We start from the raw sequence: 20,664 nt of genomic DNA, 5'->3' as shown, positions 1-20,664 counted from the left end.
GTGCCCAGTCTGATGGCTGTATTTAGTGATGGCCTCTGCCCAGAGGGACAAACGAGAGGGCAGTCCATAGAGTCATCCAGTCCTAGAGATGGCAGGCTCTGTAATCCCTATGCCCATCCCCTGAGCGCTCCGGGCCAGGAGGTGACTGGTTCTCTATCCCTGCACCCATCCTTTGAGCCTCCCAGTCCCAGAGGTGACCCTATGTATCCCCGCACCCCATGCTCTAAATCCATCAGTCCTAGAGGTGACAGCTTCTGTATCCCTGTAACCCATTCCCTGAGCTCTCCAGCCCCAGAGGTGACCGGCTTTGAATCCCTGAAACATCTAGGCCCCCCCCCATCTCTAATTTGTTACACAGCTGATCCAAAGAAAGTGCATGTTTAGTGTATTCTTTATAATTTTGGCCTTTAAGGAATAAAATATTTAAAGAGAACATAGCTCTCCTTTCAGATTACAGTAGAATAGTCTCCTAGCTCATGTGATTTCCTGTTCACAATGTACAGTGAAGTAAGAGAGTCCTCTGCCGCTCCTTCCTAACAAGATCTGCCAGTTGTTTTGTGAAGACTCAGCTTCTTGCTGTCTTACCTTTTCTCTGACTGCTATAGATATACAATGAGATGATTCGTGACTTGCTGAATCCATCCCTGGGATACCTGGACCTGAGAGAGGACTCAAAAGGGGTGATCCAGGTGGCTGGCATCACTGAAGTCTCCACCATCAATGCCAAGGAGGTACTGCAGCCTCGCCCTCTGTCGTACTGCAGAAGGGGATTCTCTGCTCAGCTGCTTTACAGAGACCCAGCACAGATACACATAAGCATTTGATGAATTCAGTCCTTGTTTGGTTTAAGTAATGTAGCTGTATATGAAAAGGAACAGGCAGAGGTCAAACATGCTTTTTATTTTGGGAAATGGGTTTGACTTCTTGACCAATAGGATGGCACATCACACATCTGGCTAATGCATTTGAGTTGACAAATAGACAAATGGATGGATGAATGAGTGGATGGATGGAGTGGCACACACACACACACTCATATATATGCGGGTGTGATTTTTGAAGTCCTTGGTTGTTTTAGGTAATGCAGCTGCTTATGAAAGGAAACAAGCAGAGAACACAGGAGCCCACGGCAGCTAACAAGACATCATCTCGGTCCCACGCAGTGCTCCAGGTGACTGTGCGACAGAAGAGCCGTGTGAAGAACATCCTACAGGAGGTGCGGGTTGGACGGCTCTTTATGATTGACTTGGCAGGATCCGAGAGAGCATCTCAGGTACTAGAATCCTCTCAGTCTGTCATCCGTTGTCATCTTGAGACAGTTTGTCAGAGGGCAGCTCCAAGTGCTGAAAATTAAGAGGTTACTGTGTTACTAGTAGGAAGGAGACAGTCAGAATCTCAGCTTGGGCAAGATCATTGTTGACACTAAGGCCTGGGACTAGAGCCTTGTGGTGAAATCTCTCAAAATCAGGTTCAAATCCCACCCCCTCAAACTATTCATTTTACCTTTTTGTGCTCAGACTCGCATTGTAAATTCTTGGTGACGGAGGCCTTTGTACTCTGTGATTTAAGAATAAATTGTTATTGCATGATGTTTTGGGATTTATTTTTTTTTTGTGCTGGTGGGGGATGAAATTTCTTTATCTATGACACCCAGGAAGTCCTTTGAACATCTCCTGTTCTGTTCTGAGCTCAATTAGGAAAAATAAATCATTGTGCACAGCTCATTCCATGGCTGTTCCTTGGGATTTTTTCAGCGTGTTCCCAAGATATTGAGATTATTGGCAGGAGAAGACTGCTGGACAGACACTCTACCTGCTGATCCCTGCAGTTTTTAAAATATATCTTTGCTCCAGAGAGCAGAACAAAACTGACTTATAACCGACCACACAACAGGTGACTCCTGTCTCTGCTGGTGTAGAACATCTTGCAGCGCCACCTAGTGCTTTTGGGTTGTTATGACTTCTCTTGGCTGGCTGCTGTCTAAAGATTTGTTTAAAAATTTTATAAAGCAAATAAAAAATAAAGGCAGAGACGTTTATTACCTTGTGGCTCCCTCCCTTCTGTGTTTTGCTAAATCTGGAGTTGCACAGTAGGGTGGACACAGAGGCATTCACTGGACAGGTCCCTGCTCAGGGCCACAAGACAGTTTTGATTGTCATGGTGAACTCTGAAGTATGGTAGATGATTTAACGAGAGAAAGCAGGAATGCCTTAACTCCTCGGTGAAAAGCATTGGGGCCAGAGGAATGGCAGGATTGAGACCATAACAAATAGAAACAGTTTTCACTTAAAGAGGAAGGAGGCTCCTGCATAGAGGAGGTTGGAGAATTTGCCCTATTGCTTGCTGACCCCTATCTTGACCTAACGTGTGCCTACCCCTAGTTTTCTCCCACATGGCGCTGAAGAAGGGAATTGCAGCTTTGCTGAGCTTGGAAACTTTCAGCTGTCTTTCTACATTCTTTTTCATGACCCCTTGCAGGACTGGCACCAGTTTCACAGCTGTACTGGCATGGGCTGGTCTCTTATCCTTTGTCTGTTATGTGCAGTGCTTTTGATACACATTCCTTTCTCTGACAGCAAGACCCCCTGGACACCGCCTGGCCTTGTAAAACCACAGGCGTGCTTGCGTAACTGGAGAAGAAATGGCCCACTTGGGATAAAACCAACCTGAAAGGCACTAGTTCGGCAGGGGCCTTGCCATGTCCTGCTCAGTGCTCACTCTGATCTTCTTCTTGTCTTCTTTCCTCTCTCCTGTGGTGCAGACACAGAACCGTGGACAAAGGATGAAGGAGGGAGCTCACATTAATAGGTCCCTGCTAGCACTGGGGAACTGCATCAACGCACTCACTGACAAGGGAGGGAACAAATACATCAACTACCGGGACAGCAAGCTCACCAGGCTTCTGAAGGTACTGCCCCCACCTTGCTGTAGCCTGTGTCTGAGACCCTCTTCCCGTAAGCACCATCACACAGGCAGGCTTCTATCCATGGCAGACAGGCCACTTAATTCTGTGTGTGGCAATACAGGGCTGGTCAAGATGAAAAAATGGGGCAGAATATGTACATTGGCGAGAAAGCACTTAATAACGAATGAAATTTGAGTTATACATAATGGAGCCAGTTGTACTTGGTGCAGTAGAACCTGAGGCAGAAGGGCTGTAGCCTGGGGCCAGAGGCCTGGAAAGAGAGGAGAGTACCTGTCTGAGGGCCACTGGGGACACTTTGAGATCTCTTTAACACTCAGGACATGATTTATGAAAGGTGTTTGCCTCTTCCTTGCCTCCGAGTCAGGTCCTTCGTATCTCAGCTCTGCAGCCTTCAGCTTTTACTTTCGTTATCTTTTTTAAACAATGTAAATGCGTTAAGCGAACAAACATAAAATATTTATAATGTCTCTATACGGACAATTTGAATGTTACAGTCAAAGGATGAAATGGATGAATTATCAGAAGGGAAATCAACTGAGGGAGAGGGAGGGGAGAGGTCCATCAGAGTAGTGTGTGGGCTGCAGGAAGAGGACAGGGCAGCCTTTGGAGATGGGGGTTCAGGAAGGCGGGTGCTGTGTCAGGGCTGAATGAACAGGGGCAACTCCATTCTACTCTCAAATTTTAGACTAGCAGCCTGACCCAGTGGCAGACGTTGCACATCTCTGGGCTTCATGACTTAGGCATCCCATCTCAACTATTGATGCCAAGTTGTGTAAGAGAGCCATGTGCATAATGATTCCCCATCGAAAATGGATTTATCCTCCCCGCTCACCAGTGACAAGTGTTGCTATAGCCTCTAGATAGTTGTAAAAAAACAGCAAGGAGAAAGCTATGTCCAGCGGACATCCTCCATATATTACTTAACCCACCCCATACCAATGCAATAGCATCCCTTTTAAAAATATGTTAATTAAACATCTAATACAGCTGTTTGGCTGGAAGTGTTGGAGTGCCTTTGTGATATCATCAACCAAAATGAAAGCAGCTGACTCTTTAACAGCAGTGACAGCTCAGTGGGCAGAAACCTTCCTTTGCCCCACTGTTTTCCAGTTCCACAGCAGGATTTAGACCTGGAGGCAGTGCTTTCTGGATGTTTATGTAAGGTATATGATTGAGGTCTTTAGGGAGGGGTTACTGAGCCTACCCCTCCACTCCCCCCACCCCCCTGCAAGCAACACCACCATATATGAGCCTAAACCTGTTGGACTTGGCAGCTAAGCAGGGTTGAGCCTGGCTAGTATGTGGCCGGGAGCTGCAGAAAGCAAGGGCAAACCTCTGCAGTATTGCCAAAGTCTGTGAGAAAATGGACAAGGTTCTTACTACTGAGCCTGTGTAGCTGGGATAAGTTGCTAGACTGATCCAGCAGCAGCCAGAAGTTCTTTGTACCTGAAACCCAAGCAGCATTGTTCCATGTCACCTCTCTTCTCATCTAGTTCTGTCTCTTCCCCTCCCCTTGCCTTGCTGCCTGCAACAGTGCTTCAGAAATGCTACACTCAGCAGGAGAGAATGCCTTACACTCTGGCTAATGTAGATCTTTTGAAATACTACTTGTAAGTCTGCTTTTTATTTTTCCTTCTCAGGACTCCCTGGGTGGAAACAGTAGGACGGTCATGATAGCACATATCAGCCCGGCCAGCATGGCATTTGAGGAGTCCAGAAATACCCTCACCTATGCAGATCGTGCCAAAAACATCAAAACCCGGGTAAGAAAACCTGACTGGGGGAGCTCCCTACTCTGCATCTTCTACATCTTTCAGTAGTAGCATCTGTGTCCATCCACATTGCAAGTCTACCAATAACACCTTTATTCTGTGCAAGATTCCTTCTCTGACTCATCTTTGTGTGGTATTGTGTGTATAGTTTTGTTTTGGAGTTGCTTTGTTGGCTGTCTTGTCATATGTTTTAATTTGTGTCTTTTCATTGTATTGTTTTGTACATATATTGGTATTTAGATGCTCAGATTTGGATCTTGTTGTTTAGGTTTTATTTGTATTAGACCTATGATTTATTGCTTATTGTCCACTATTAGGTTGATATTTTACTTATTATTTGCTTATTATTTAACATTGCTGCTTTGTTTAATGTTTGTGTTTTTTATTGTGTTGTACATCGCTATGACCAAGCACTGGAATGGCAATTAATATGGATTTTGATTAAAGCTGAATTAAAAAGAGTGATTGGAATCAAGCTTTACAGTAAGACTGGAGACTTTCAGTTCATAATCTTTGTCTGTTTTACTTCCCCTTCTTTTGCTTTCCTTCCTTCCTTCCTCCTCTGTCCTCTCTCAGGTAAAGCGAAACCTAATGAATGTCTCGTACCACATCGCTCAGTATACGAATATCATCTCGGACCTACGCAGCGAGATCAAGAGGCTGAAAAGGAAGATTGAAGAGCAAGGCCTGAAGCAGCCGAAAGCCAACCTGCCAGGTGTGTACAGCACAGAGCCAGCTATGAACGCATCAGCAAGGGAAGGGATGGAGTCAGGGCCATGAGAGGCCTAAAACAGACCACACAATGCTTACTGCTATCCTTCTTCCTAAGGTCCTATGTGGCATCAACTATAGAGCCAGACATGCCGAGTCTTTCCAGGAAATCAGGTCAATGCTTCTCAACACAGTCCTCAGGACATACCTAGCCAGTCAGGTTTTCAGGACATCCACTATGAATATGAATGAAGTAAATTTGCATTCACTGCCTCCATTGTATGCATATCCATCTCAGGCATATTCATGGTGGATATCCTGAGAACCCAGCCGGCTAATTGTGTCCTGAAGACTGAGTTAAGAACCCCTGTTTTATAGTAACATAATAAATAATGACCCACCCAGTATGCCCAACTGAGATTCTTCCTCTGATTTTCCATCACCTTGGGTAGATGAGCATGCAAAATGTCTAAGAAAAGCAGCTCTAACTTCCTCTGTGCTGCCCCCCCAACCCCAATGTCTTCTGCCTGACCTCTCACACCTCTCCCACCTCTACCCTACAAATCTGTCCCAAGCATATCCAAAACCCGCCACAGTGCTGCCCTCCACTACTTTCACTGATAGGCCATGTCAGGCATGGTCATCTTGCTCTTTGATTCTTACAAGACTAATACTTAATACAAAACTAATACTAATGTTTAATCAAACACCCAGGTCCCTTTCATGTCTTATTACCAAGTTCTGTAGTGATCCACACATCCACCAAAATTAGCTGATGTTCCAAAACATCCAGCTCTCCCATGTTCAACCAGGGAGTCCATGCAGGTTGCCTATGGCTTCTTGGAGGCACAATGCAGCCATAACAACACTGTCTGTTGTAATTATTGCTCCATACACATTACCCAACTGATTCTCTACCATCCTAATTAGACGAGTACACAAGGTTCCATACCTAATCCCATACTCAACTTTTGCACCACCCCCCATGTCTTCCCACCAAACTCTGTAATAATTTGAACAACTAGCAAACTAGCAAGACTGTTGTCCTAACATCCAGCTTTCAAAGTCCCCATGGACTTACATGACAGTGCCCAGCTCCCATCAACTGCCAACATCAGCTCAATTGGTTTCTAGGGAGTTGTAAACCACTGGCACCAACCATGGCCTGCAGTATTGCTAGGTTGTGCTTCGTTTCTCTGTCCTTATCACCACTCCCTTTGCTTCTGCACTGCTGCAACTTTCCAACCACTGTCACAGACTATAAGAAGCATTTGTCCATCTAAATCTGTCTAATTTCACCCTTATGCAAGGTCATAGACCTCAGCCAGTCTTTGGATCTTCTCTTACTTCTTTGCTACTAGGGATCCTCTATGCTTATCACAGGCTTTCTTAAATTCTGTTACCATTTTTGTCTCAACCACCCCCACCAGCAGTCCATTCCATGCATCTACCACACTTTCTGTGATGAAATACTTTCTGATGTTACTTCCATGTCTACCTCCATTAGACCCTCATATTGTGACCTCTCATTTTACTGAATTATTTTCCTCTGAAAAATGATTTTTTTTAGTGCCCCATTCATATCCCCCTGGTCTCTCCTCTCCTCTTAGGTCCTTAAATCTCACATCATATGGTTTTTGATGCAGACCCTTTCCAAATAACTTCCCATCAGAAACATACAGAAAAGCGAAAGCATAATTTTCAAAATGCTTGTGTACTGGTGCATAATGGGGAGGGCAATATCCAAAGCCCTATTTTCCATGAGTAAAACATCCGACCCACAGAAAGTGGAGTTTTAAAAATTGCCCAAGCTGTCTGCAAGTAAAAGCGCATTTGCTGTTGATGGGGTATTTGCATTGCTTGCAATTTTTGTGCCAAAAAAATTACCCACAGAGAAAGCCAGGAATAAATCTCTCTATTGGGCAATTTTTCGGTGGGCAATAAAGCAATGTACTTTTGCTTTGATTATGGTGCAAACCCACATATGTAAAAAGTACCTACAAAGTTTGCCCTTGGGCACCCAGTTCTGACTATTTACCCCCTATGGTGTGTACTTTTGATTAGTTGGGCGTGATTAACTGATTTAGGACTTATTGGGATTTGCATTGAAGGCTGAATGGTTTCGTGGTTAAGTGTTTTGTGTTTTTCGTAGCAGAGGTCCAGCTCCAAAGGTCTCCCTACGATCGGCAGGAGATGGACCAGCTGCGAGAGCAGCTGCTTGGGGCTTTCCGGGAACAGATGGGCATTCGGCGGCACCTGATGGAGCTTGAGAACAATCACATGGAAGTCCAGCTGGACATGTCGCGGCACCTGCTGATCGTTGCCGAGTAGGTTTCATTGCCGGGGGCTGGATCCTGTGAGCAAGCGCCCCCTTTCCAGACCAGGCACTCTAAGCCAGAGCCTGCAAATGAGAAATGCAGGTGCCTGGCCCGTTTCATTAGCCTCCGTCCATGACGCTGACTAAGGGAGCTTGGCAGCATCATGGGAGTGGAGCAGCCAGCAGGATTCCCCATGTCTCAGTGCAGGATGTTATTTATTCTCTCATTCACTGCCTCCCTCACTACCGGAGAGCTTTTGCTACCCATCCTGCCACATGGACCAGACCTTTTGCAAAGCCTGCCGGGCATTCAGTGTAAAGGGGCTGACGCTGGGTCTCTTTGCCGCCCGCAGCTGGGAGCAGGAGAAAACGGGCCATGCTCGGCAGGAGGAGCTGAGGAAAGAGACGTATGGGAAAGACGACAGCGAGAAGGACTCAGAGCCTGGGGATGACCAGTCTGATATCCTGGAGCCCCAGGAAGTTATCTCAGCAAGGGAGAACATCACTGGCCTCATGGGGGAGCAGAAAAAGCTGAGGAACCAGAAGGTACTGGACTCTGAACTCATTACTTGGTGGTGAGCAGTAATTCAAAATAAGTTCTAAATGGAATCTCTTCTGTGGAGTTTAAGTGCATTTTCAGGTTTATCAGCCATTGGTTAATTTTTCTGGAGGGATTTAGGACCTGACTCATCAAGGTTTTTTTTATTTTTGCCACAGACACAGAATGAAAGAAAGGTATTAGTGAATCAGGCTCTTCATGTTGTAGTTGTGAGCATTTCCAGACTCTCAGCACTTCCTGAGTGAAACATCCTTTGTCCTGAAGGTGGCGAGATATTGTTCCTCTTAGCCTGAGATCTCCCCGTCTGTTTAACTTGCTCTGCTCCCCGGTGCTAACCCGTGAGCTTCCCATCACCCTGTTCCTTCCGCTCTCGGCACCGCATTCTGTTCCACGAAGGCTGTGGTCAAATAAGTGGGACTGGGGCGGGCATTTCCAGTTCTTGTCAGGGGTCTCAAACCATCAGTGCTGCCATTTTGGAAGATGTGATTGCATTCACACGCACACACATGCACACACACGCGCAATGGATTGGGGTGGACCACTGGGATTATGACCTGACCAATTTTTTACCCTACACGGCACCAGCAACTAGGATGTTTGGAGGTGCAGGGTCAGAGGTGGGTTTAATTGTCCCCTCACCAAAGAAAACGTGTTCCACTGCTCCTACACAACACACACACACACACACACACACTCAAGTCCCCCCCAAAAAAAGCATTTTTTCAGAAAACTGTGTATATTATTTATTTATATATTTATATATTTATTTTTAGTTTTTATATACCGATCTTCTTGCATTAGATACAAATCAAACCAGTTTACATTGAACAAAGAACTTGCCTGTAGGCGGTACATGGAACCATTAACTTATAAGAAAAACTCTGGGTAACATAGTCATAAAGAAAATTGACCAGGAAAATAATTAGCATAACATAGTAATAAAAGTCACAATAAACGGTCGATCCAATTGAATTGAACTTGGATCCATTAGGCAGAAAAAGATTAAAGGGTATCTGAGGGTTTCTTCAAGGTAACGTGAGTTAGAGAAAAAGTGAATAATGAAAGAGATCTTATAATAAACCAAATCATAATTGTGAAGAGAAATGAGGAGGGATATGTTGCGAGAAATGGAGAGCATGTGTTAGCTAAAATGAGGGTTCTGGAAAAGCAAGGTTGAATAACCATGTTTTTAGTTTTTTCTTGAAGGAGATGGGGCAAGGAGATGGGGCAACAATTAACAATTAACCAGTTAACAATCCTCTAGGGATGAACAAAAGCCACGGGCACTGCTGCAGTTCTTACTGTTTCCTTTTCAGCTGGAGCTGGAGAAGAGGTTGAAGGATATCCGCTACCGGGCCCGGCGGCTGGAGGAGCTCCTGCCCCGGCGCATCAGCTCGGAGGAGCAGCGGGAGGTGCTGACTCTGCTGTGCAAGGTGCACGAGCTGGAGATTGAGAACACAGAGATGCAGTCCAACGCCCTGCTAAAGGACAACATGATCCGGCAGAGGAACCACATGGTGCAGCGCTATGAGCAGCACCGCAGCCTCTGCGCCGAGATCATCCAGCGACAACGGCAGATCATCAATGGTAGGGGTCTGCCGTCTGGATCAGCAGTGTGGGGTAGCCCCTGACTGGGCTGTCATTCCTCAGAGTACCCAACAGAATCAAAACTCTTTGTCATGGTGAGGGACATGTGCAGGAGATATTTTCAAAGCCATCTGGGCACGTACACTGGCTGTCTAAAAATTCTCCTCCCTGAATGTGGTTGACAGTTTGCACAGCGCCCCACAGTGCACCATGCAGACTGTCAGCCACTTTAGCCATATTTAGAGGAAGCTTTCTTGGGGGCATGCTTAGGTTGGGGGAAAACATCCCATGTAGATCATATTTTCCAATCTATTCAGGTTATTTTCCATGAAAAATAAATACCGGCAGAAAAAAAGCAGGTACTTTACACCTGCAGAGAGTTTCAAGGTGAGGAAAATAGGAGCAAAGTCCGTGGATAAAACTTTGACCCAAGACGCATGGATTGAAAATTGCCTCTCCAGGTTCTGTGAGCGAGGCAGGCCTATTTCCACAGACTGCACCAGCTCTGCTGACTGTCTTCCCATCTGCTGCAAGGCCTTATCACACTTAAGTAAAACAAAAGAGAGTTCTTAGGAATTTAGCCTCTTTATTTCAGACAGCACATTATTTATTGGGTTTTCCAAATGTCTTGAACACACATTCCTGTCCTCAGACTGAATTTCCTAATAAGGTGACTTGTTAAAGAAAAGTCCACTTTCTGAGGTCCCCCTGTAAGGACAAGTGAGAGCCCTGAGCTGAGATCCACTAAACTCATTGACATGATCTTGCACCCTGCTTCCAGAGGGGAAGAGTCAGGGCTCAGTGAAGACACAGGGCTTATGTCTTGTTACTGTCTGCCTTCTGCATGGAGCATGTGTACAATTCTGGTCGCCGCATCTCAAAAAAGATATAGTTGTGATGGAGAAGGGACAGAGAAGGACAACCAAAATGATAAAGGGGATGGAACAGCTCCCCTATGAGGAAAGGCTAAAGAGGTTAGGGCTGTTCAGCTTGGAGAAGAGACGGCTGAGGGGGAATATGATAGAGGTGTTTAAGATCATGAGAGGTCTTGAACGAGTAGATGTGAATCGGTTATTTACACTTTCGAATAATAGAAGGACTAGGGGGCATTTCAAGAAGTTAGCAAGTAGCACATTTAAGACTAATCGGAGAAAATTCTTTTTCACTCAACACACAATAAAGCTCTGGCATTTGTTGCCAGAGGATGTGGTTAGTGCAGTTAGTGTAGTTGGGTTCAAAAAAGGTTTGGATGGGTTTTTGGAGAAGTTCATTAATGGCTATTAATCAAGTTTACTTAGGGAATAGTCACTGCTATTAATTGCATCAGTAGCATGGGATCTTCTTAGTGTTTGGGTAATTGCCAGGTTCTTGTGGCCTGGTTTGGCCTCTGTTGGAAACAGGATGCTGGGCTTGATGGACCCTTGGTCTGACCCAGCAAGGCAATTTCTTATGATCTTATGTTCCTTCACTGTCTGGTCACATTATTCTTTGTAGATCACAATCTCTTGGTGCCACATCACCTAGAAGAACTATATGAGGTGTATCTGCGGGAGCTGGAGGAGTGCAGTCTGGACCGTATTACAATTGTCGACAAAGTAGCAGCCAAAGCATTAAAGGTACCCTGCATGCATCAGAGTTATAAAGGGGTAGTGCATGCATCAGAGTATCACACGTACCCTGCATGTATGAGAGCATTAAAGGGCCTGCACCAAAGTATTGAAGAAACAATGTTGTGCATTATGCAAGAAAAATTCCCAGAGCTCAGTCCTTGATTTACTTTATTGAAAAGCCAAAAGCAATAAAGGAGAAAAATGAAAAGTGATTCAGAATGTAAATGAGAGTGAATATGGGAGTGTAACTGAATCTTTCAGGGTGCTACAAGTGTAATTTGAGCCTCTAGTGCAGGGCTTCCAAAATCTGGAGTTAGGTTAGGTTATCAGTTAGGTTATCAGGATATCAGTGATGCAGTTCTAGTAGCTGATTTGGTCCTGGAGAAAACTCAGTTAGGTTATCAGGATATCAGTGATGCAGTTCTAGTAGCTGATTTGGTCCTGGAGAAAACTAAAGTCCGTGACATCTGAAGAAAGGACATGCATGGGTTGGAAAGCTCCCATACTACACTGTCTTATTGGGTCCTTCAGAAGGTTTCACAGCCCCCAAAGACTCCTTGTAAAATGCAGAATGCTATTATAAATGCGGCATCAGCAAAGGCAAAGAGCTCTTGAACTGCTGGGGAAAGGGAACATGTTGAATTCCATTTGTATACTGCCTTCCTCATTCCAAAGCAGTTCCCAAAATAGAGGAGTAATACAATACATAGCAATACATTCTAAAAAAAAAAAAAAAAAAATCATAAATACAATATCAAAACACAATTCAAATACACATATTAATACGATTCATAAAAAATATCACAAATCATACATTAATACATATTGCTACAAAAATAGTATAAATAAAATAATTTAAAAGATCCTAACTCCAAACTAATTCACACTCCCTACTTTCACGGGGGACCAGAATTGCTGGGGCACAGTTTACAGACATAATATGAGCGCTAATTTACACAGGTTTCTGACTGAATTTGAGACTGGGATTAGCAAGTGAAATGAGATTGTTCTGTATGCCCCCCAGGACAGTCACAGCTTCCTGCCAAAGATCCCCCAACTCACAGCAGGAGAGACTGTGTTGGAGCTGGACTCGGACCAGGAGAGCGTAAGAACCTGCAGCTCAGAAAATCAGCAGAACCTGTGCAGGGATTCTCACCAAAACACCCTCCCACCCCTGATCTCCGATACCGAGAGGTAAGAGGCTCTAGGGCCCTGCAGTGCTAACCCTGGTTCTGTACTAGAACGATACCATATTGAAGCACTTGGTCAGTACTGGCTCAGAGAATAGAGTTCCTGCTAATCCCATGCTGGGACGCTGGCAGAATATTGGAATAGAGCTCCCTAGGAGACATTTAGCTCTGGCACTCGCCTAGATAGCGCAGCACTGACTACCACTCCTGGGCTTTTAAAGTTCTTTACAGTCTAGGAACACTGGATAACACCGGGGTGACTTGTCTCACAAGGGGTGTGCTGTAGGGAGAATGGTATTCTGTGTCCCATTAAAGTGCTTGAAAATGGACATGACACATTATAGCATGAAGTTCAGACTGTGCAGTATATTCCTCTCCTGCAGTGATTCACACAAAGTGTTCAAGACCAGCCCCCGTGCTCGGCAGATGAAGAAATCTGCGGTGATGACTCCGCCACCAATCCATTTGAACGGTATGGCAACCCAAAAGGTAGGTACTGCTCTCTCTCCCACGGCAATGGGGGGGGGGGGGGGGGGGTAGGGACTGAAAGCTCCAGGAAAGAGGCTTCTCGGGGTGAGATCAGAGGCTGGGCAATGGAGCAATGTATCATTTCACGAAAGAGGACTGAATGCACCAGAGGAAGGGGGACAGCCCTTCAGGAAAAGGACATGCAGAGGACCAGATAACTTAGGCCTAGATTTACCAATGTCTCAGGGCTCCCTGAATCACACGCTAACGGGGGGCGAAGCTGGGGCCGGCTTTCGCACCCAATAGCGCCATCATAAAAGGTGATGCTATTGGGCGCAAAATGGGCAGCGAAAAGGCTCCTTACCTTTTCGCCATCCATGCTGCCTTCGCGGCGTCCGCCCCGACTCCTCCTCTTCCGGGGCAGACGCCACCCCAACTCCGCCCCTTTGTAGCTATCGCACGCGAAAAGGGACTTTTCGCGTGCGAAACGTCCCTTTTCACGTGCGCTAGCTTTAAAAAATGACCCCCTTAGATTGGTATAGAGGTACAGAGATTTTCACCTCTAGGACTGAGAGGCTGAGGGGATAGGCACAGAGATGCAGAGCCTGTCACCTCTAGGACTGAAAGGCTCAGGAATTCAGATGTGTGCAGGATTACAGATGTGGAATGAGTTGGTGCCCGGCTTTCAGTTTCCAGTGGGTTTGTGCCCTCCTCACTGGGGCTTTGGCTGGCATTCTCAACAAAGAGATTATGGGAGTAAACTGAATTGTACTTTAACTCCCTAGAGTTGACCTGGCAGGGTTGGATTCATTAAAAGGGTACTTTTCAATAGTGTGTGTAAGTCACACGTATACGTATATGTAGTTGCACACAAGGTTATACCTGTATTTTATAAACTGTGTTGTGGGAGCTGCACAATTAATAAAATACTACATATCACTTCCCTGAAAATACACCGTTGTTTCAATACATGTGTATATTATTTTTTTCATGCAGGGAACCACATACTTGCTATATTTATTTTATTACATATTTATGAGTGAAATAATAATTGTAACGTGTGCACATACTGACCATAGTTTATGCATGGAGACTGACATTTTGTAACATGTGAGCATGCTCTGTTTTTGATAATACTTGTGCATGTACTTTTAATCCCCAGCTCGCCAACACCTCCTCCAGTCACCCAGATTCCCCACTGCTTTGCTCTGAACCCCACCTCCCAACACACACACAACCCAGACCTCCCACCCAAAAATCGCAGACAAAAGACAAGTGCCGTTTCATTTTTGCGACCCAGTTAAACACGCACATATAAGTTTTGGTAATGCACGCATGTGTGCGCAAACGACCGATCCCCAGAATGCCCGAAATGGTCCCTTTCTTCATTGACATTTACACACAACACTGCTAGTTCATGCATACTTCAGGATACCAGCGGAATTTCCAATTTTATGCGCTAAAATCTCTGAAAATTACCCCTTACAAAAAACAGCAGCACCCTAGACCCTTAGAAGCAAAGCAGCTCCTGCATGTGCTTGGTTTAATCCAGTTTATTTTCATATTTACATAAAGTTTCCTTCTTGTGTTCCCAGTATCCGCCTCGAAGGAGTTTGGTCAGCCTAACCAGACATTTAAACTCATCCCCTGAGAGCAGTGAGAACTTATCAGAGATTCCTCTGACGCGTAAAGGTAATGTTTATCCATCTAACTGCTGCTCTTTCTGTGTAGTGCAACAGCTGGAATGTTTTATTTCAGAATTCAGCATTTTGTGGATTTTTTTTTTTAATTTCAATGTCATTAACTTACATTTTCAAAATGTATCTTATAAATGTATTCTGAAAGTATCTGGTTTTTCTTTTAGCAAACTTTAGTTTTGGTAGGTAAGCAGCATGAGTAACTCCCTCACTGTCACCCTCCTGCAACACATTTCTGTGTCCCTTAATACCCGTTGACAGTCCTGTATCTCAGCACAGTAACCACATCCCTGGATCCACTAATACCCCCTATGTATCTCACTGCCGCAGTACGCTACTAATTATTGAATCTCCTTTATTTTTTTGTATCTCCATGCATTCACTATTCTGAACCAGATATGCCAAACAGTTGCTCATATTTTATGCCTCAGTATATTTGCCCTTAGTCCCTATATTCTCCTTACAGTATGTTCATGCCGTCGACAAAATTGTTGCTTAAAATAGCCAAACACCCTGCACATACCAGTTCCTCCCGACGTAAGAATTTCGAGTCTGAGGAGTGGAAAAGTGAAATGGCTCTTTCCCAAAATTGAATTGAATGGGCAGTAGATAGGAGAGAGCTTCACCATCCGCCATGTAACGGTCTCTGCATTGTCCGTAGAGAGAAAAGAGATTCTGACCAGCACAAAGAGCATTGCGGTGAAGGCAGCCCGGCGCCGCTCCCGAGTGCTGGAGACTGACCGGCTGCACCAGCTGGAGCCCATGAAAGAGAGAAGCAGCTTGTCACTGCACTCACTGAGTGAGAGCGAGGACCCCTTCTTCCAGGAGATCCCCACATGCAAGCAGCCCCCCAGCCCCGTCCTGCAGCATGCAGCCAGCGAAGACAACCTGTCCAGCAGCACCGGCGAGATGGCGACATCAGAAGGGGCTAACCCTCACACCAAGTCCCCAGGCCTCTGGCTGCCAACACAGAAGAAGGGGAGCAAGAAACTGGAGAAGAGGGAAGAGTCACTGGAAGCCAAGAGGAAAAAGAGACGGTCAAGGTCATTCGAGGTCACGGGTCAAGGGGTAAGCACAGAAGGCTCTGCTGTTACAGAACCTATCTAGAGATGTTCTCGGTTTTTCCACCCCTGGGACAGCTGTGCTAGGTTGTGGGTCACATGGCTTTTATGTTGGCCAGAATATGGACTAGAGAAAATCATCATCTAAGCCAGCGAAGGGCATCCTGGAAGGCCAGGACAGAAGAGAAAAAAACGGTTCTTCCCTGAGATCTGCTTTGTGTGTACAGAAAACTTCAGTAAGTCAGGCCCCAGCTCCTCCATATTGCATCTCTTAGGACAGGGCTTCCCAAACCTGCCCTGGGGACCCAACAGCCAGTTAGGTTTTCAGGATATCCACAATGAATACACACAGATAAATTTGCATATACTGAGTCTCCATGATATGCAAATTTATCTCATGCATATTCATTGTGGATATCCTGAAAACCTAGATAAATATACATAGATAACTTTGTATGTACTGAGTCTCCATGATATGCAGATTTATCTCACGCATATTCATTGTGGATATCCTGAAAAACCTAGATAAATATACATAGATAACTTTGTATGTACTGAGTCTCCATAATATGCAGATTTATCTCACGCATATTCATTGTGGATATTTATTTATTTATTTATTTAAAGGCTTTTATATACCGGAGTTCATGCACTTGTGCATACCACTTCGGTTTACACAGAACAAGGAACAGAAAATTACATCAAACAGACTGAACAATTAAACAAATATACAATTACATCCAACAATTGGGTATAAATAACATGGCTAACTTAGTAGGAACTTAGAGTTTGAGGTAAAGGAGAGAAATAGTACCAAGTGGTAACAGAACAATGTTAATGGCTAAATAATAAATATAAATAGTAAATACAAATTCTTATAATAAATACAGGTGTTTACAGATTACAGTCTTCATGAAAAGTTTACGTCTACAGAATAGGGTTAAGTAAATAAGAACTGGCGGTTATTTCTATAGGAGTGAAGACTTCAAAAACTGGATATCCTGAAAAACCTAGATAAATATACATAGATAACTTTGTATATACTGAGTCTCCATGATATGCATATTCATTGTGGATATCCTGAAAACCAACTGGCAGTGGGGTCCCCCAGGACTGTTTTGGGAAGCCCTGCCTTAGGAAACCAGTTTTTCTGTAGGTAGGGTTGCTAACTGGCTCCAGATTTTTGACACAGGTTAATCCAGTCCTGGTTTTACTCCATTGCATGCAGGGATGTAGTTTTGACTTCTATATTGCAGTTCCTTTAGAAAAGCAAGACTATAAGTCCCTGCATGCAGTGGGATAAAACCAGGACTGGAATGACCTGTCTTGAAAATCTGGAGCCAGTTGGCAAACCTAGCTGTAGGGTAAGCAAGGCATGTTCTGGCAGGTAGTTATGTTTTGCTGGCAGTGAGGGAACTCTTACTATCACATGCACACCTGCTCCTGATCCAATGCCATTTGAGAATAACTTCTCTTTCATATATTTTCCAAATTTCCATCCTTAGCTGGTACGTCCCAAGAACAATGTGGTGCGACTCCAGCTCCTGGAGAGCACCTCAGAGCACAGGATGGCTGGCAATGGACTAACACCACTAAGTACCCGCCCAACAGGGAAGGTGGTTCTTCCCCTCGCAAAAGCAAAGCTTCCACAAAACCATCCCTCAGGTAGGTGCTGCTAGACTGCTTGGTGAAGGCATGCATGGCTTAAACCTTGAACCGAAATCTCTGTCAGGAACTTTAGCATGACGGTGAAATGACTAAGCCTGACCAGCTTTGCTGGAATAGGGAATCCCTCTCACCCGAGCCTGCGGCATTATTGTCTGAGCCACCAGCCAGCTCCATCATTCTCAGTAACAAGTTCAGGAAAGCCTGGGATAAATGGAGGATTCCTGGCAGCAAATAGATTAAGGGAAAGCCCTCTATTAAAGTGGGGTCTGTTGTACTGCACCAGGAAGTAAATTAGATAGATTATATGCCTTTATATTCTCTGTTTTTGTGCTTTTGGTTTTTTTTTGCAGGTCCTACTGTAGTAATGTTGTCGGACAGTTCCTCCATCACTTATCCCCTCAGTCATCTGGGCAATGTAAAGAGAGGCCCCCAGGCCGGCCAGCGCTTCAGTTACATCACAGCAAACGGCACCAATGGGTACAGCAAAGACGGCAGGGTCCGCAGACACTAAACTGAAAACCTGGTACTGCACAGAGAAATGACCCTCCCTCACACTGCTGAGAGCCCTAAATGGCCCTTGTGTTATCGGAAGCATAGGAGGGGCAGATAAGGGGACCTGAGAGCTGGAGCCAGAGACTCTGCGCTTGTCTTGAGCCCAGAGCGAGACCCCCGCATAAGGGCAGAAACTCCACAGTAGCTTAAGGAAAGTCCAATTCAATCCCACCTCGGGCTCTGGAATATGGGAAGGGACTTTGGAGGTTACAGCTTTTGCTTTGTGCCTAAGAGTCTTTTTACAACAGGAAAGATATTTTTAAGCACTTTTTTTTTTTTATTAAAAGGGACATGGAAGATGAGACTCTATGGCAGGAGTGAGAGCCGGGGCAAGATACAGCTGTGGAATTAAATGCAGTATTTCCAGGGGGGGATGAGAGGGGTGGTTTGCAGCAAGACATCAGATGGCGCAGCTTAGGAAGCTGTTCCTGCACTCTGGGCCTGTGAGGAGTTTAGGGACCAGCAGTGCAGCTGCAGGAAGTTTTTCTGAAGGAAATAAGAGGTCGGTGGGTCAGCAGACTGGAGCTGTTAAAATGCCTTGAGCCGCAGCCTCAGCCCCCCGCAATCCTGCCTGGTGCATGCGGACGATTTGGGGGGCGAGTGTTGCGGTCCTGTTACTATGCAACTCATCAGTCCTCGGGGGTGCATCTTGACGATTAAGGAGATGAAGGGGGTCATTTTCTGCAACTTCACTCTCTGCCAGCCACAGCTTTCCCATCCTTTTGTTATATTGCTGAGGAAAATGTCAGCATCACACCTGGACACATTTCATTTTGTAAAGGAGTAGGAGTCGCTCTGGTAAACCGTAATGAAGGGAGGTGAGATTGGTTGTGTGCGCACTCAGTCAGGCACTTGGGCATTGCTACAAACTCTCTCTAGGTTTGTATTTATTTCTCAGTTTTTCTTTGTGCTGATAATTGGACAGTTTGTACTTTCCCCGCCCCCATTTTGTAAGTGATTTGAATAAATCTGGCTGGAGCCTGGCCCTCGTCAGACTTTGTCGTGTGTATCAGCAGAATGCGTGACCCTGGGGCCCCCTGTAGGAACTGCATCCGAGCTTGATGTCACTTACCACTGCTGCCCCTGGGGATACAGAGGGTATGAAGGATGCTGCCGTGTCCATACCTCTCTCTCGGATTCAGTTTGCATGAAACAGACTGTCTGAAGTGCCTTAAAATGCAGTTTGAGAGATAGTCAGTCGGGCTCTTTGTACTTATCTGTACCTTGAAAGCGCTGTTTGATAGACAGCAGCTCTCCATGCCTGTCAAGTGCTGTGGGATACAATTGGTATGACAGATGAAGATGAAACACGCATTTCTGTTCTTTACTTTGCAAAAGAAGATGACAATGATTCCATTTGCCATTTCTCTATGAAGCATGACTGTATTACTGCTCAACTCGTGTGTTTGCTGGACGGAGAACTGCGAATAGATATATGAGGGGTGTCAGTTCAGGCTGATCTGGGTCAGCTGGGAGTCAATTCAAACAGGCCAGCCCAGTGATAAAATTGTGTTAAATCAAGTCTTAGGAACAGATTTAAGCTTTGGGCAAAAAGAAAAAAAAGTGCAAGATGGCTCACGCATTGTCGTTTTTCACAGTGTTGCTGAGCAGTTCCTGTGCATGCTTCAGGCACGAGCAAACTTGCTTCAGACTTATACTGCTGCCTGCCACCTGTGTGTGTGTGTGTCTCTGGCACAATTCTGAAAATGGTGCAGCATCTTCTCCTCAGTGATTAATTTCCTGCCACTGCTGGAAGGGGAAAAAATGCTTCAGAACTTTTGCCAATCCTTAAATTTAGCCCTTCGGGACTAAAGGCCCTGGTACCATTGTTTGCAGTTACACTTTTTTTTCTCATGCTTTTTTTCTTTTTCAGAAATTGCAGGAAACAGACTGGCTGTTTGTGCTTTTATTGCCCAGCTTTCACCCACTTTCACACTGTGGGTCAGGATCACCAATGGGGTCACAGGACCTTCAGGTGGGGGTCACAAGTGCCTCAGATGGCTGCGCTCTTCAGGTGCCAGTAGCAGACGTCAGCGTAGGGCCTGCGAGTCAGCACACACCCACAGGCCCTACAGCAGCACGGCTGAGTTTCTGTGCGAGGAGAGATCAGGCTTGCTGCAGGGCAGGTGATCTTGTGCTGACTTTCATTACTGTTGCTGTTGCAGATGACTGTGGGGCTTGGGACCAGCCATGAGAGAAGGGGAGGGGCTAAGTGTGTACAGACCTATGGAAATTGCCACTATTCCTCTCTCCTCACCCTCCACTGAACCTTCCCAAGAGAAAAATGTTTCCCCTGTCAGCAGACTGCCTTCTTTGCCCATAAGTTGCCATCTGCTTTTGGTCCAGGGTCCAAACCAAAATGTTGTCGTTGACCCTAACCGGGAGGATGCTTGGAGATAGGGCTGTATGAAGGGAGGGATCAGATACAGGAGGCGCTCGAGGGTTAGATCAGGTGGAGATGGAGTGTCTGGAGGATGGGGGGGCGGGAGGAATGACAGCAGGTCTACTGGGTGATGTAAGAGAAGAGCTGGAGGATTAGCTGGAAG

The 20,664-nt window shown here is 45.4% G+C and overlaps 1 protein-coding gene across 3 annotated transcripts in view; it reads left to right on the top strand.

The window, feature by feature from the left end:
- Window positions 1-19,101, top strand: part of KIF19 (kinesin family member 19) — a 63,421-nt gene extending 44,320 nt beyond the window's left edge. The window contains exons 6-20 of one of the 3 annotated variants that reach the window (XM_029599240.1): window positions 606-731; window positions 1,079-1,273; window positions 2,762-2,908; window positions 4,567-4,689; window positions 5,275-5,413; window positions 7,565-7,736; window positions 8,080-8,272; window positions 9,602-9,872; window positions 11,367-11,488; window positions 12,507-12,676; window positions 13,056-13,161; window positions 14,736-14,832; window positions 15,499-15,905; window positions 17,404-17,563; window positions 17,917-19,101. In XM_029599240.1, the coding sequence (XP_029455100.1) occupies window positions 606-731; window positions 1,079-1,273; window positions 2,762-2,908; window positions 4,567-4,689; window positions 5,275-5,413; window positions 7,565-7,736; window positions 8,080-8,272; window positions 9,602-9,872; window positions 11,367-11,488; window positions 12,507-12,676; window positions 13,056-13,161; window positions 14,736-14,832; window positions 15,499-15,905; window positions 17,404-17,563; window positions 17,917-18,077 (2,589 nt within the window). In that variant the 3' untranslated portion in view covers window positions 18,078-19,101. Of the gene's footprint in view, window positions 1-605; window positions 732-1,078; window positions 1,274-2,761; window positions 2,909-4,566; window positions 4,690-5,274; window positions 5,414-7,561; window positions 7,737-8,079; window positions 8,273-9,601; window positions 9,873-11,366; window positions 11,489-12,506; window positions 12,677-13,055; window positions 13,162-14,735; window positions 14,833-15,498; window positions 15,906-17,403; window positions 17,564-17,916 lie in introns of all 3 variants that reach the window. The other 2 variants (XM_029599239.1, XM_029599241.1) reach the window with 2 other exon arrangements.
- Window positions 19,102-20,664: the final 1,563 nt, after the last annotated feature.

Source organism: Rhinatrema bivittatum, chromosome 4 (assembly GCF_901001135.1).
Source record: "Rhinatrema bivittatum chromosome 4, aRhiBiv1.1, whole genome shotgun sequence".
Lineage (NCBI taxonomy): Eukaryota > Metazoa > Chordata > Amphibia > Gymnophiona > Rhinatrematidae > Rhinatrema > Rhinatrema bivittatum.
This window is presented reverse-complemented; position numbering and strand designations above follow the sequence as displayed.